The following is a 17,839-nucleotide window of genomic DNA, read 5'->3' as shown; positions in this document are numbered from 1 at the left end:
GAGAGTTTCTGACGTTAGTCTAACCTTGAACAATGTTTCTTCACTGAACAATGTTGTTAATGAAGCGTTTCGAACTTGGAGAAGTTCCATGGTGTTGAGTTAAAAGTCTGCGGTTGAATCACAATTTGTTGTATTTAAATCTTATCGCTAGCTGGGGATTCTTTACAAAAGCTAAATATCAGAATACAATTTTTTTACTTTACATGTCGTTCCTACGAGTATTAATGTTCAGCAATTTTCGAAACTTTTTAGCAATTTCCGTCCTTGAATTGTTGTTTATCTTTACACTATTGTTACTTTATGATTTTAATCTATACGGCTGTAAAAATATGCAATGCTTTACCGTATCTTAAAACATGTTAACATATTATGCACAAAATATATGCACAACAAATGTTACGCCTGCAATAGCACTGAGCAATCTTATTACTAATTCGAAAATGTACATATTTTGTGTTGTCTCACTCACATGCATCCCTCGATCTAACTCTGACGCTTAAATGTTAAGAACAGGAGAAAATAATATTTATTTTTGTTTTCTTTTCCTTTTCAGGTAAGTTCGCCGAAGAAAACACAACCGTCCCGCTTGCTGTCTCATTGGATGTGTAGATGTATAGCACAGACCCAAAAGGGCATTCTGTTATTTGGCATTTTCTGAAGTTGCCTGTTTTCGGTTTCACATCATTTCATATTTTACATGCATATTGTTTTGCGGTATGCATAATCCTTTCCCATTCCCTTCGCACAGTTTTGCATATTATTAACACCTTGACCCTCGAGGAAGGACACACCGTTCAGTTGAAACCGCTCCTGATGATGCTCGGACACGGTCTGTTTATATTGTTGCGAAAAAAATCTAATTATGCTTGGCTTGGAATTAATCTGCCCTCCCTGCAGGAGATCACACGGGAAGTGCATCGTCGGCTTACATCGTTCGCTTTGCCATAAATATTTTTAAAAAAGAGTTCCTAAACAAAAAAACCTTACCGTTCGGCTTCTCCCGTTTGCCGAATTGCCATGAGTCTGTCAATTTTTCCCCTGCCGTAAAGATTAACCGGGTGTAGCGGGGGTCTAATGCAGCTAGTTTGAGTGAGAATGTGTTTTACATTATGTGGTGTATTTCACACCATGACCAATAACCTACCGGTCGCTTCGGGGCATGATGGTTTTCTCGTTTACAGAATGTCCACTAAAAGTTTGATTCCAGTCTGATGATCCGATGCCGACTTTGCTTACGTCTTTGCTTCGTCAGCGAATTTACGATTTTATGGTTCTACTGATTCTTAGTGCTGCATTTTCGCGCCTCCACGTGTATATGCTTTTTATGATTTATATTCTTGACTTTTGGATGCATTCGTTTATTCACATTTCGAGCGAAGTTCACCAAAGCGAGTAAAAAAAGGTAAAAGCGATTCTTTTTACCCATTTTAGCTGATGCATTCTGTAGCGAAACGGCTCCCAAGGGAAGAATAAATTTTGGCTTTTAACAGCATCGTGGATTTTTATGATTGTTCCTACGTTTGAAACAAGAAAAAAACGGGGAAAGCAAAACACATAACAAAAGAACAATCAAAGGTTCTTTGGCTAATTTCTGTCCCTTTTTCTCAGCAGTGCAGCAAGCAGATACCGCTTCTACGGTTTTGGAACGTGACTGCAGAAGAACATTATTACTGCGTCCGGCCAATTGCTTGAACCGCTCATTTGACTCTAGTGTGTGGGGAATTGCATGTTACCTGGTAGATACGCTGAGTTTTGCATTTTACACAAACGATGATTTTCGCTCGGTTTGCATGATCATTGCACTGCTGAAATGGTGCATCACAGGTACAATACAGTTTTGTAAATTTGTGGTTGTTTTCATCCCGGTTGCATCGGGATGGTGTTTCGTGTTATTCGAAATGATTCTATCTGAATGTATGAACAATTTGCTGAACGGTACATAAAATGTAAGTTTTCTATATTTACTTCTTTGTTTCTATCTTAAAATTTAGTTTTAGTCATTTATATTTTATAAATCAAATTGAATTTTTATTGATTTGAAATTTTAGTATGATACAGTCTTCTTATATTTAATTAGAAATGTAATTGATGTAAAACTGCTATTCGAAGTTTATGTCCGATAAATGAAAGCTATCGGACCATAGTGCAGATTCAAACAATTTAGTTTCACTAGCGCCCACCAGGTGCACGAGTGTTGCTCAAATTCAAATTTGCTCAAATCGGTTATTGATTCAATTTGTTTTCAAAGCGTGATTTATGAATAAAAAAATCAATTTTATTTCGGGATTTATAAGTATTGTGTTATATAGTAATATATGGTAATATAGTAAAATTCAAGCAATGTGCAATGTGTCAAAAATGTTTTCACGAATCAACTAAAGTTCGTGAATGATTCTTAAATTTGTCACTTCTTCAATTTTGATTTCTCACTACGTCAAAGAAAAGGGATTCATCTGGTTACATTGAAAAGTGATAACAGAACAAGAGACGAGAAACATAAATTACATGCTACAAGCACGTGTAAGCATAGAAGGAAAGAGAGCACAGTTTACCTCTCCAAAGATATTAAAGAGATGGATGAAGGAAGGCGAATAGCAAGCAAACGAATATGCTTCTTCTCTTTTCCTTTCTCACTATACACTAAGGGGCAGCTGGGAACAAAATATAGTCAAAAATCCTGTTTGTCTCATTTATAATTTTATTTGAATAGAAGAAACAAATGTGAATGGTATGAAAATAAAAACGTTTTATTCTTTTTCAGTAAAATTTTAAATTTATAAATAACAACATAGTTTATACATAAACAATTACTTTGAAGGCAATTTTTATACATAAAGATTCAAACTAATTGTTTTGTTAGCAGTATATGATCGGGATTCAATTTTCGTACAAATTTATTGAAAATAATAAGTGAACAAAACAAATATCATGGCGAACATTACACTTTTGTCCATACTGTTCCCAGTGTGCCTTAGTTAAAACCACGAAGCGCTCGCACGTGGGGTTGAACGGAATTGTTATTATTTTGATCGAATCAGTCGTCGCGAGAAGATCGTCTGCTTGGTGCGGCGGCAGCGTGTTGCTGCCGGTGCTGTTGCACTAGGCCGCAACGCGTTATAATTCGCGTATGTTTTTTTTCATCTTCGGAATGGTTGTCGTTTATGTCGTGCCGGAAAGGTGTGGAGAAACGATGCGTCCTTTCAACCATTTCAATGATGAGCAGAGGAGTAGAGCATAGAAAGTGATGTAGTGTGGTGTTGTGTGTTCCATCGTGCCTTTTACAACCGGCGTTTGGTTTTTCCCCCTTGCGTCGTTCTACTACCACAAAAGCGATTGACAGCTGTCATATTAGCTGTTAACTAGCTTCCAAGCGCATGTCCTGTGCAATGGTGGAAACGCGATCAAATTACAACTTCACAGTCGACCGCATGGCTGTTAATGGCGGAAATGCGGATGTAAATAAATTAGCACCTAATAGTTTGGCTGACTGTACCATCCGAATGCTACCGGAAACTGATCCAGATTAGTTGTTAGTGAAGTTTATGGAAAATTTCCTTTCAAGCGTTTTTGTGATAAATGGTAACGATAAAATGTAGATGAATAGTGCCTGATTTACTCGTGTGTTATACTGAAAGGTTTTGTACATAGTTAGCCGTAATGATGAATAATTCTTAAACAGTCGTTCCCCGATTAATGTAGTGTTTTGTGTTGATAATGGTGAAATTCAAATATAAAAGTTCTTAATGCGGCGATGAAATAATATTGCTTAAAAGTGTGTGCATATGTTATACTTAATCTGTGAGCTAAAGTTCAATCTTGGGATACAGTTTGTTTATGATCACAACAAAAAATGGAAAATCCTCAAAAAATCCTCAGGTAATTTTCTACAACCACTCTAAACGGGTATATTTTTCTTTTATTTTCAAAAGTTTTTTTTATTAGCTTCTAAAGAACTCAAATGGATTTCAGATGATTCAGAATGTTTTATCAATTTCAATACAATTCTCATAAAACGCAAATTAATCGTATGCGAAATGATGTGATCATAATTTTGGCCAAATACTTTAATCATACAGTTTATTACGTTCCGCGAAGCTTCTCATGGTGCATTATAGCCATGAAATTGGATTTATGATCCTCTCATGCACATGCTGTTAATTTGTTTCCTCATCGGAGACGACTGTTAAGCAAGGGAACATACGGAACGTAAAGATTTTTGGTTTGGCAAAAGAATCCGTAAACCCGATTCACCGTGAAGCTGTTGAATGCCGAACGAATCGTCCCTTCGCTTCATTATCGCATGGAAACCGCGCTCAGCGTATACTTACCCACGATTGAGGGAGCAAATGGGTGAAGGATGGTTATTAATGAATTAGACGAAATGCAAACATATTTCATGTGATCAAGGTCTTCCCGTTCTGTGCGCCCAACACCGGGAAACCGCTTTCGGGAAGAAGTTAGAGCATGCAACAATGGATTTGATTTTTTTTGTTTGATTTCGTTTCCAAAAGCAACAAGAAATGAATCAAACCGTTTGGTGTCGATAGAGAAAGACGCAACAAATATAGGGCTTAGCCGTGTAGGGACTGCCCGCGGAAGCAAGTGGTAGGTGGATCAACGCAAAACAATAGCATTCCTGTCGGAGTTAGGCCTCCAAGGCTTAGGTTTCATTCGCATATCATTCAGCTTTAAAGGGGTACTGAAGTGTAAATTAAAAAAGACCAATGCTGAGATGGTTTTTTTTATCTCAACGCTTGTTCTATCGTTTTTTTCCACCACCGCGGGTGGTGGTCCTAAACAGTTTTTATTTGCTGCTTTCTCATTCAAAGCAAACGCAGAATAAATGTTTAAGTCAAGCTGATGATTAACATTTTCGAGTACTACATCCTTGAAAAAATCTAATAGAGAGAAAAATATATAAATGAAATAATGGAGGGACGAGCTTTCGACTGAGTAGGAAAAGAAATTCTACAATAAATTAATAAAATCAATATTTTGTTGAAGTAACATGTGAAATCTAAACTAGCATTCCGCAGAAAACATTCCTACATTTCGTAAAGTTTGCTTTTTTGAGTGCTGATTCGAATTATGCTAGCATTGTTATGCTTAAAAATATCCGACCTCATGAGCCATCGCTGTCTAATTATATCACGTACACTCTCGTAGGACTCTAATTCCCTTGGAATCTTCAGCTGATCTTCAACTTCATCGACTTCATCTTTTGATGCACGTCTAGCCATCTCGCATCTGATCAATCTTATTCAGCTCAAAAAGAGATGATTCTTTCCCTACCCTGTTACGTCCTCTTGCCGAGAATATCATTCTCGTGTCTATATTTTTGTAAGAAATGAACTAAAGCCTCTTCCCGTGACCGAACAAATCAGATCGAAATCTTGCAGTAACAGGAACGCACCCTTAACCAACCGAATGGAGATTTTTTTTTGTTTGCCAAAGTACAAAGATACTTAAGCAAGTATCTACAATGTACCCTCCTGGACTCCTGGTACAATTTCCCCTCTTCGAGCATTACCTTCATGTACGGTAAGAATTTAGCGTATTTTTTTCTTTATTTTTGGATAGTCATTACTTGACGTTTCTTGGGTCAATGGAAGTAGATTAATTGGTGTATCCCACCCTCCCGAAGCAATACTGACAACCAAACGGTGAAGGATACGCGGGGAATGTATTATTTTCATTCTCTGCAGCACCTTGATTTTGGTACGGGAGGGTGGCAATTACCTTCCCATTCGGAATACCCGAGCAGAGCTCGACCAGGAATGGTGGAAACGTCCACGAAACATCTCATCGGTTCGATTCCCGTGATCACCTACGGGGAACCTTGTCCTGCGGTTTGTGGTTACCGGGGGGTGGTTTTCGGTCTTCTATTCTATTTTCCTTCTGTGCAGTTGAAGAAGTCTTTCCGAGAAGTTTAACGGTATGACGGCATATGACCGTAACCGGTGATGAGTTTTTGGTCGATCTGTTTGGCCGCGTGTTTCGGATTCGATGATTTGTGAATGGCTTTCAATTAGAAACGTACCTTGTGGAAACCCGCTTTGTGTGGTGGATACACGGCACGGAAAGGTTCAAGTACGAATGTTAATTAAAATAATTATATTTTTGGTGCCAACAGTTTGATTGTGCCTGTTGGAATCGATAGCGATCGTATCGTTCGGTTTTGTTTGTGTCTGAAGATGCGTTGATGCCCGTTAAAGATACGATTTCTTACTCTTCACAATTTAATGATCGATAATTTGAAACATGTTTAATGTACTGCTTACGATTGTTATGTGTTTCAAGTGAAGTCATATTTTTCTAAGTGTAATGCATAATTATTCATTCTTTTTGTTTGTAAAATTCAATACATTCGATATTTTGAGTATATTCTTGCAATGAAATGCAAGTTTTTGCTCCACCAATCGATTTTTTCCTTTCGTTGATTTGTTCCCAAACTAACCTTGCCCGTTTTGCTAATCTTTCCATCTACAAACGAGCAAACCGCCCACATTGTAACCATTCGACAATGTGTACCCAGGAGAAGAGGATCTGATTGATTCTGTAGGGACAGAAAAAAGGAGGCTCGGCTATGGAACGCCCTACGATCAACACTTTACTAATCAAAATTAATGATATTTCTTCTCAATTCAATTACAATTCGGCAAAGGTTCCATTTGCCAGGTTCTCGCGTGCAAATGAATCCATGCTTCTCAATCCCGTCCAGAGATTTGGGAGTGAAGAAAAAAATGGTTGAGTTGTTTCGTTTTGATTTCTCAAGCATACCCAGCATTGGATGAAATCACGATCGATGCGTTTGCTGTTGCCGCGGTCCTCCCCGAAAATAGTCGCGCTAAACATTGCTTTCGGAATCGTGCATGAAGTTTAATTTTCCAATCGCTGCTTTGAGCTGTGTTCGATTTGTGTTAGCTGCTCGATTCGTCCGGGATCAACTATGTTGAACTCGTTAATTTCATCTAATCATGGTTTGTACCACCGCGCGATGGTTTGGTGCTTTGTATCACATCTTTTTTTTGTGAACCAAGAACCAGTTAACCTTTCGTAGGTGAACGGAACAAGAAATGGTACTCGATGGGGGAGAGTTATTGTTGAAGCATCGAACAGAAATAAATGCATGAAGTAAAAGTTTTAGCGAATAGGACGACCATTATTTTATTGCATTGGATCTTAACTGAATGAAAATTTCAATGTTCGAATAATATTTTTTTTTCAGAAAAACTTTTAGAATTTCGTTCTTATTTTGATTTAATACTTCATTACAATGAAATACATTGTTGTCTCCCTGAATACTGTCACCGTTCATTGGCTGCAGCATTATTTATGTTGCTACCATTTGTGCGGGATTCAGTTGTGATTTTTTCGTAATGCTCTCTGCTTTACTTTTCAAAACCCATCCGCCATAGAATCGATGAACAAAAACAAGTTCCATAACCGCAACCACAAAATTGAATTTGCTCCGAACACAACGGCCCGGTATTGGATGGCCGGAAATTAGCTTAGAAAGCAACCCCATTGTAGGGCTCGCTGCAACGTTGCATCCGATGCATTCGAGGGCGACACACCCAAACACCGCCGATGCACCGAACTTCCGAAACCAAATCTAACTTTTTGGTTTCCCATTGCTAAACCATGGATTGTTCCAGTGTGTCAAAACATTTCCGGTACCACACCTTAATTCCATTCGATTAGAAAAGTGTGTCTGTTTTCGAAGAGAAAACGTCGATTGACCCGATGTTTGTGGTGTCACCAAATATTTCTTCTCCACGCAGCCACACAAGTATGATGTTTAAATTGTGGTGCTGGTGGTGAGAAAAAAATCGATTTGGGACCTTATTTACGAGTTGTCGCACGTCTCCAGCCAGCTTTCCACGATCCAAACGCTCGCCAGCGTTGGCTCTTAAGCATTCTTCCGCCACACCATCGATGGTGGCTAATTTATTAATATCCGATCTAACGCTTTTTATCACCCGGCTTTTCTCTCCCGGTCGGAGGTGTCGCCTGGGTTAGTCTAGATACTGGACCGGTCGATTATTACCTCAACTCAAATCACGGATAAAGCTTTGAGGTTGGCAATGTTAGCCGGTCCAATAAAGATCACTCCGTCGGTCAAGATGCTGCCAAAGCGCGCGTGTTCGAAGTTAGTTTTATTTGTCAACTTTATTTATCCGTTTACGATCGTCTGTCTCCTTGGCAGGGTTGTTTTAAGCCGGAACCCTAATGAAAGAACTGAACGAGGGTGTGTTCTACTTCGAGATTAAATAAATAAATTTCAAAAATTCGTTACCAAAACATGTTGTTTTAAATGCTACATGTTCGCTTAGCCACGATACGATTTGTGCATAAATAAATTCGGATTTTAGTTTGCGAGTTAAAAAAAAAGTTATCATAATTATTTTTTTCTTGGTGGATTTGCCAATAACTTTAATATTTTTATCCAGCTGTATTTGGAGTGTGCTGTATCGTAAATTAAAACAATAAAACTCGCATAAACTACCTTTCCAACCCATCTTTGTTTGGTTAGCTTCTTGCCACGGAGCCACGGTCGCGTCCAATTAATAACGCAAATTTATGCTATTAAGCTCGAGTCAAAAGGTGTGTACAAATGATTTCGGGGCAATTGAACGTATCTGCGTTCGGATCGAGAAGCACTTTGAAAACTTCCCGAACAAAAAAGTGCTGTGACGGTTCGCAAAACTGCACGGATCGATTTGGTTTTTTGGCAACACCACACAGACGTACACGGTTGATGCGTGTTTCCATTCGCTAAAAAGCGTCCATTGATGGCAGATGGCGAGAGGATGGTCGATGATGATGGTTATGTGATTCGTAAGTAGTCGTCGCAGCATGGCCGCAGCGAAAGCGTTCCGGCTAATTCGATCGATCTCGAGCGTCAAGGAATCGGAAAAAGGCAAACAGGAAAAGGAATGCTATCACGGCGACGATGGAATGTTTTTTTTTATTGTTCTTATAATACCATTTTTTATTGAAATTGGTGTTTTACCTCGGGACCGCGTTAAGATCACCATTTAGACAAATTTATGAAGCTATTATACTAATTAATTCAAAATTTGTAGAGTGAGAAACATGTGTATGGGAACATGCGTGTGTGTGTGGGTATATTTTTATGTGTTTTATTTATTTATGTTTTTTAATCAGTTTTAAGATTCGAATATAGTAGTTTTGTTTATTTTATTTCACGAAACAAAGAATAAAAGTAAACGAAAATTCATCTTACACCACCTAACCAGCTTGGTATTAATAATTGAAAAAAGATAAAAACAATTACAAACATTGTGTGTGTGTATTATTATTAGCAGTTTTTGTTTTTAAATGATTGTAAGTAAGCTATAAACTGCGTAACATTTTGTACTACGAGTTCAATTTGTTAGGTGAAAAATTATCATTTTGCAGTTTTAATTCACATCATGACGAAAAAATGGACCATTTCAATCACATGAAATAAAAAGGAATTACATCTTAACCACCAAAACTTGGTCCAAATCGATCATAAATGCACGATCTTGATTGAAAATTATCGATCAAAATATTTTGTGCACCCTCCCCAGCATGGTGTACGGTTTGAGTTTATTTGATTTAAACTTAACTGTTCGACCACTTCATGGTGGGTTGGTTCGTTTCGGATGTGGTCAGAAAGCGTGTGGAGCAGCATACAGACGGAAGGCAGGAAATTTAATCATAATTTGTTCAAATTATATCCACAAATTAGAGAACGTAATTACATTAAAATTTAACCAAACAGCGCTCCCAGTAAAGGTACCGGATGGGTTCGCCGTTTTGCGATCGTTCAAATTATCCGATCTTTCGGTCTGCAAAACGAGAGCTCTTGTAATGTTTTTTTCTGCTTTTTCTCAGTTTTCTCTTACGATTGCTTTCTCTAGCATCACACTCAGAACGAATTAGAGATCGTTCGCAAAGGAATTGCATCCGAATTTCATTGTTTGCGGTGTGGATAATTTCAAATCAACTTTAATCCACTTCAATTTCCTCCCGGTGTGGAGTTGATTTCATCCGTTGGATGAAAAAAAGCAGGAAAATACTTGCTAAAATTTTCGATTCATAAAAGAAGTCAGGAACAATAGCCTGCCCAAAATCGAAGAAGGAACAACTGAATGTTAATAATCAAATAAAGAAATTTATTTCATCGCCACGATTCGAATGACCCCACACTGGTCCACTCGTTACCCGCACCAACCTTCTGGATCTGCAATTAAATAGCAATTAAACACTGTTGGGCGCATGGTGTGAAATCGGATGATTCATATCCAACATTTCCTTCGGTTTCATTGTTAGACGCAGGCGGCGAAACGTTCGGGATGCAGCTGTTGTAGCAATTCCTTTGTGGAAGCTTTTGGAATAGTGTGAAAAACTGAAACAAGAAACATGTTGTTACGCTCGCAACCTTCTGAAAAATTGTAGGGTTTAGGCACGTTTCTGCCGTTCGCAATGTGAGGTAAGGAGTATGAAATAAAACAAACTCCACCAAGGGCTAGTGAATAGAACAGTTTAACTTTAGTGGAGTAAAAGAAGCGAGGCAACACATCACCCAATAGTCTTGCGTACCGGCTTTTAAGTGAAATTACTGTTATTAAAACGTATGAATGGAGTCCTACGCTCACATGGAGCGAGTCTATTTTCGGGCGTTCATCATATTTTATGAATGATTGTTTCGTTCTCTGTTGTACGCACTTGGATGTTGTTGTAATTTTGAATAACAAAAAAAAGTATCCAACCCGTCGGTACTGGGTCCCTTAATCATGTGACGCGTTGTTTAAGCGTCAATGGAACCCTTGAGCTATTAGTTTTTCAACCCTCCTTCAGTTTACTCGGTCAGACGCTAGCCATCATTCGAACGATCATTCGCAGGAACAGCAACCGTCACAGTTCTGTTGATTAATCATCACTGAAGAAGTTATTACGACTCGGAAACGATTTGGGAATAATTAGAAAATAGGAACGCCTAACGATGATGATAATGTAGTATAAGATTGCAATTTGTATAAAAGTACATAAGATACATCTGAAAATATTTGAAAAACACTGAGAGTTATCAAACGTATATGGGAACATTTCAATCAGTCTAAAATATATTCAAATTCAACTACTAATCATAATGCTTATTAGCCTCTATACTGTATGAAAATCAGAATGAGTCTACGTAGATATTAATTGAAGTTAGCACTCATTAGCATTTCAATTTCAATTTGAAATAATCATTCCGCTCGATCTACGTAAATGCAAATACTGTCCTCTTCACAACCCGCATAACGACGTAGCAACTTTTGTGCGGATTCATTTTATTAATGGGGTTAAATAGTTCTGACGAAACATGTCGCGTATTCGCGCATCATGTTAATAAAAAAATATATATTGTTTGTATTGTTAATTGGGCGAGTATTGTGAGATTTCTTCGACCCTAAATCATTTTAAATTGTCTGTATAAATCGCATCTTTTGTTGATTGAAATTAATTGTCTGTATTACAAATGCAGATGTATTCGTTTTTGGAGCATAGCCGTTTACAATTATACAATATGAATTTGCAAAACAATTCATTGCTGTCATTGCGAAAGTTATTTTAGTACTTTTCATTGGTTTTGTTAGAAAAACCTAATGCCAATTTTATTGGTTAAGTTTTGTTGTTTGTTACATATATTCTTCATGCAAAACAGTAGACTTTTCCGTTCTAAACTATATTTAAAAAAAAGCTTCATGCTATACAAATATGTTTCTCAGAATTCAGAATGTCGACGGTTTTGTTTTGTTGTGCAGATGTTCCGTTTTTGCTGTTGTAATTAACTCTTTATTTATTTACTCAAAGGTAAAAATCGACAAGAAAACCAAACTATCTGAAACTATAGCAATAAACTCCGAAATCCGTGCTTCACGAGACAGAGTACATCTGAAAACCTTAACTTCAGCAAACAAACAGCAAAGCAAACAAACAAGAAGACATATCTCATCCTTTCCTGACACAAACACCTTACGCCAGACGGATGGTTTCAATAATGAGCGCGTCTGTTAGCACGTGTACATGTGTGCAGCAACATGCTAGGCCGCGTGTATTGCATTTTGTGCTGTCAGCCCGACGGCGTCGATCCTTAACACGATCCGTGGGTAAAGCAATGCTTATCATTGCCGTAAATTATGGTGTAACATCTTTATAAAAACGCTCAAACGAAGAAGCGATGGACGGAATGAAATGGAATGACAATAAATATAAGAAAAACACGGATTCTTTAAAAATCTTGGTAGGTTTAGCACAATGAAGAATTTTTCAAAACAATAGTGTACTTTTTTTTAAATAATTCTTAACTTTAATGGTGATATCGTTTGCAAATAGAACGGGTGACTTAAATTTTATATAGATATGCTCATCAGTTTTTATTATTTACAGGGAAATGCAAATGATAGGATTCGGAGAGCCCTCTTTAGGGAATCGCAAAAGTGAATATGAAATACGCGACCATTGATATGGAATGTCAAATATGCAGGCGGTTGACTTATATGAGGATTGAAGAGTTGAGATATAGAATTGTTCAACGAGATTTTAAACAAATATTTTTTTTAAATAGAGACTACAAATTATTATCAACACTAATAAATAGAAAATAGTTTAGTTTTCATCAAATTGAAGCTGAAAATTAAAAAAAAGTAACATTCCATATCAATGGCACGCGATTCCCTATCAATTTTGAATGATTCGCTAAAGTAGTGAGATTCTCTAAATTAAGCTTTCTACACCCTTTCCATTTGTATTTCCCTGTAAGTTTGTTAGGTTTGTTGTACAATCAAGTACAGCATTTATTCGAGACATCATTATCGATAAAGGTGTGAAGATAATTGTTTTAACCCGCATACAAAGTATTATTATTTTCGAATGATTATTTTCAACACGATTTTTTTTTCTTCTAACAAATTAAATCTGTACAAACTGGTGAACAATGCATTTAATCATGACTCATTACGCTATTCAGAATGGGTTGAGAATAAGTAAGCGAAACCAGCCCCGGAAGGACAGGCACAGAAAATACCATCGGCAAACCACTACACGGATAATTCGTGGCTAACATTTTCGTAACAAAATAACAGCAGGATGCAATGATGTGCAACTTTTGATATCCGGTTAACAGGAAATACGGCAAGAAAAGCCGAAACTAATCAACTGCCACTGTCACAAAACCCCAATGTTAGCCGTAGAAAGTACCTGCGGGTTCCAGTTCCATCTCCAGTCCATCCATTGGTCCAAGAGACAATGTTGTTAATCTTTATTTAATGCATATTTCTCTTCATGAGTTGCCGACACTTTTATTTCATTTCCGAATGGCAATGCACGGAAACTTATTTTTCCTTCTTTTTTTTTGCTGCTGAACAATTCACTGTACCAAAGACTGACCGATGTAGTTAAGCAGGCGAGTTTTCCTTCCCGTAGGGTCACGAATAATTTAATTCTCTTTTCATAATTCCAGCACAAACGGCTTCCGCAGCCGTTTCTGCCTTGAAGGAGTAGCATTGATTTCGATGAGACTGCAACAAGGATGCACTTGGGGCGTGGCGCGTTGACGCATTAGCGTACGTCTCGGGGGGCGATCCGATGCGATGGGCGGGCAGACAGAGTGTTTGCAACATTGTTTACAGCCCTGTTCACCCTGGCGAACGGCTGGGAACGAATGATCCGATGATGGTGGCAAATCGAGAGCATCAATTACTGATAAACGATCTCAACAATGTTGAGATACGGAAGATGTGATTTAAATTATCTCGAAAAGCAAAAAAAAAAATTGGATTATTGGTTCATTGTGATAAGTTTTTTGGGCTGTTTTTGGCGCTGTTCGAAATAATCATACAATTTTCGATCTCAATTGTTGCTTGAGTATCGAAAAAAAAGTATAATTGGTAAGGTATTTCTGCAATACTAAAATGCATTTCTTGCGCAAAATTTTGTACAAATTGAGGTAACAGTTTTACTTAGCTGATTCAAATGCAAGTGCAACAAAGGTGAATGCACACAACTCAACCCAAAAGCTACAATAAATCGGTGTGTATGGCGCCGTTCGTCATCACCATCATTACGGCCATCAGCAGGCAATCAAAATCAGCAAGAACAATCGTCACGAGCCTGAGGGCTGTTCGATTGGACAAAAGCACATCCTCTGCCCTGAGAGATAACAAAACAACCGTGGCAAATGTTTGATTGCGTGTTTGGTGCAAATAATGCGTTACGCTTTTAATGTTTGCTCTGACTCCAATCAAAAGTCGTACATTTCAGTGTGAAATAAACAAAACGATATTATTTTGGTGAACGAAAATTCCCATTTGTTACAGCGCGGTACTAACGTTTAACACGTTGTAAGCTCCGTTTGTATAGATATGAAATGGTAATAAATAAGGTGCTCTAAGATATAGTAGTACACTTCACAACTCAGCGAGATATTGTATTAAAAAGAATACATTTAAGCTTCATTTTCCCAAACCAATATTCTTCAACAGCACATTTTTTTTACAATCTCTATGAAATAAAAAGAAAATACAAGAAAAAGAATAGTAAGCTGGCGATTCACAAAAACACTTGAATCGATCAAGCTATGTTTCAAAGTCTAAAATTAATGATATCAAGGTAAAATTATTTTAATTAATACTTTCGGTCATTTTTAACCTAAGGCTTTTTTGATGGAAGAACGAAAACGTTCGACTTAAAGCAGGCAAATGCACGCCGAAAGGACGATGTTTTGGATGTGGAGTTGATAATCACGGTGAAAATCTGAAGAAAGAATGAGGGAACCAAAAGGATCGTGAAGTTGGTTATAGTTAGGCGTCCTGGACTTTGTAATACGTGTTTGAAACTTAAACTATACGGCCGAGTTAGAGCTGCAAATTAAAATGCAATGAAAATGCGCGAACGAAAAATAACTAAAACAAAGGTGTAACTAAACCTCAGTTTAAAATTTAACTGATTTTAGAGTAAAATATTTTTTTTAGATAAGGTTTATTCCATTTTTTTTAAGTTCCTTAGTCCAACAAAACCATCATAAATGTACTAAAAGGATACAAACATGTTTAGATAAACATCATCACCAGGTCATACGATGTTTATAGTTTCTTGATGTTGTGCTTCATCCCGACGTAACGTAATGTTGTTCATGCCACAAAAAAAAAGTCTGAAGTGCATAATTTCACCCATTGCATGTCTGATTTTTAGTTTAGGGCATTCGCTTTGTCAGAAAGGAAATAATTATCCTGCTATTCGTCCGTTCTGTTTCGCAGACAGGAAGCGGTCATCGGAGACGGTGGTACTCTTAGCTGCACAATCCCTACACCAAGACGCATACCTTTGCCAGACCTAATTTCATGCGATTATTAGGCATAATTATTGCGATTGGGTATTAAAATTATGGTTTTAATTATGGAGCTACACAGTCGGAACACTTTACCTTCCACCGAGAATCCTTTGCCAGGCTGAAATGTATAAGAAAAAACTTACATTCGTAACATGTTGCATTGATTTCTACGGGTGTATGTGGCTTTGTAACACCACAGTTGGTCGCAGGAAATTAGAACGGCTTAAGATGAATCTCTGAAAGGGGTTTAATTTGTTGTAGCCATCCAAAAAAATGTTTGAACGAGCGTACAATTATTCGAACCTTTTTTGGCATAGACGATTAAATTGCAGATTGCATCGGACGAGCGTGCAAAATTGGTGGATGTTGCATATTTTGGGAAAAGCTGTTCTTCTCAGAAAAAGATGTGGATTCTTTGTGTGTGAATATTAATTACTTCCTGAGCAGTGCGTTCGATGGAATCGTCTTGAATATATTCAAATTTTTAAATGGTTTTATTTTTTTATCAAAATCGAAAAATTAAAGTTATGTTTCCAAATTTGAATTATAAATTAAAAATTTAAATCATTATTGTAATGTATCATATTGTAGCTTTTTTTAATTTCTTTGTCACCTCTCTGAGTTGAACCCTAAAACGGCAGCTGCCCACTCAACGGCATCGTGATTACCGTTCCAACTACCAACGACACCGAAAAGCCTCTTTTTGGGGACATTGAAATGAGCGATGAGCGTTAGGACCTGTGCGTTGCTAGAGAGGGTAGAAGAAAAATTAATAACTTAATGACTGTGTTATGACAGCTGAATAAATATTTAAACTACGGGACGAACGTGCCCCATTCGGTTGAGTGCGAAGTGGAAGCGGGAGTGAAAAATGTTACCCCTCCCCTGCGTACTCCCTCCGCCATTAGCGGTAGAAGGGCAAGAAACCATTGAGCAAACGGGCCACGGTCAATCTATCTCACTTTGTACAAGTGTCTCCGATTCTTCCCACCTTTCCAGCGCTAAGCATGTTTTGGTTTTTTCAAATTTAAAAATAAATACCTCACAAGATAGATAAAGGATTTACGATAAGGTAAGCCACTTCTTGGGGCTTCCAACGGCCGCACCATGGTGGCTTAGCTTATATCCCTTATTGTCTCTTCTCCCGCTATGATCATACGCCATCCTATCATTCAATGTCAGCGACCCGCTGCCGGGGGATGTAATGCTTTAGCACACATACCTGCGTCCGCAAAGCAATACCACCTTCGCGTATCAACCGGAACGTAATTAATTACTGTCCATTAGGGAGGCAATGATCGGTTATCGGAAATTAATGAACGAAAGTAAGCCTTTCGACGATGGAAACGTTCGTATGGTGGCTTGTTCGCGAGAATGAAACGGCACATAACGTAAGAGGGGACAAATGAAGGAGTCGATGAATATTGAACATCATATGATGATGTGTCTGAAGGAGCAAAACCACTGTCACTGGGATGACGGAAAGAAACACAAAAATACCAACGATCACTGATCGGTCCGACACTTCGACCATCACGTTTGAGGGTGGGCACTGATTGTAGGTATTTTACCACACGGGCGTTTGGTGAGGGAGAAAATCTTTACTCATTAATAACCATCCCTTTTCCATTCGTGCATCATTGGTGTCCCGCCGGGCGGGATTCTGTTCGATCTGTAGGAATTGTACGTTGCCACGTAGCTTACCTCTCATCTTTGTCGTCACTTTTAAATAAATATTTCTTTAAACACCTTTCCGGTTGATCAATAAACGGAGTCTCGTGTTCTTCTCTTCTGCATTGTTTTTGTTTTGTGTGCGAGATCATTGTATCAGTCCTGCGCGCGTACGAGGCTACCGGTCCGGATGGGATTTGATACTCGATCCTGTCGTGTAAAGACTGGCGTCGCTACCACATTTGCTATCATGCTGCCCATTTACAGGCCGTTCTATATGATTTAAAAAAACAGTGTGCCGTATTGTGATTGTCAAGTTAAATATCTTCGATAAACCATTTCCAGTGGATTAATTAATTAAAAAACTTTAAATTTATATGATATCAATACAGCCGTATTGGTAAATAAAATATAACGATCAAGAGGTATCTATTTTTAACAGAGGACGATAATGTAGCAAATGTGAAATTGTTAAGTTGCATATTTTAATTCAGATAAGAAACAGCACCTTGAAGAAATGTATGCTGGTGAACTATGTTGGACTCAATATTTTGTTACAGAAATGATTTAAAAAAATAATAATATTTTTTTTCATAACAATTATTTGAAATAGTTAAATTTATATCGAATGTTTTATCACACACTAGATGTATTTTATCTTGTAGCTACGGTAATTATCGCTAGTTGAAGATAAAGTGTAATATTTAACACACTTTCACACATTTATCTAATACAGTCCTGAAATCTATCGACAGATTTGTCATTATTACCAAAGCTCGATGGAGGTTTAACAAATAA

The 17,839-nt window shown here is 37.7% G+C and overlaps 1 protein-coding gene across 16 annotated transcripts in view; it reads left to right on the top strand.

Annotated features, from left to right (window-relative positions):
- Positions 1-17,839, top strand: part of LOC125765538 (dedicator of cytokinesis protein 9) — a 72,545-nt gene that overhangs the window by 22,190 nt on the left and 32,516 nt on the right. For 2 of the 16 annotated variants that reach the window (XM_049430805.1, XM_049430806.1), the window contains exon 2: positions 554-3,876. The exons of the other annotated variants lie outside the window; for them this stretch is intronic. In XM_049430805.1, the coding sequence (XP_049286762.1) occupies positions 3,835-3,876 (42 nt within the window). In that variant the 5' untranslated portion in view covers positions 554-3,834. The remainder of the gene's footprint in view (positions 1-553; positions 3,877-17,839) is intronic. 16 annotated transcript variants of the gene reach the window in all.

This window comes from Anopheles funestus, chromosome 2RL, assembly GCF_943734845.2.
Source record: "Anopheles funestus chromosome 2RL, idAnoFuneDA-416_04, whole genome shotgun sequence".
Classification (NCBI taxonomy): Eukaryota; Metazoa; Arthropoda; class Insecta; order Diptera; family Culicidae; genus Anopheles; species Anopheles funestus.
The sequence above is the reverse complement of the archived record's forward strand: the minus strand, read 5'-3'. Positions and strand labels throughout refer to the sequence as shown.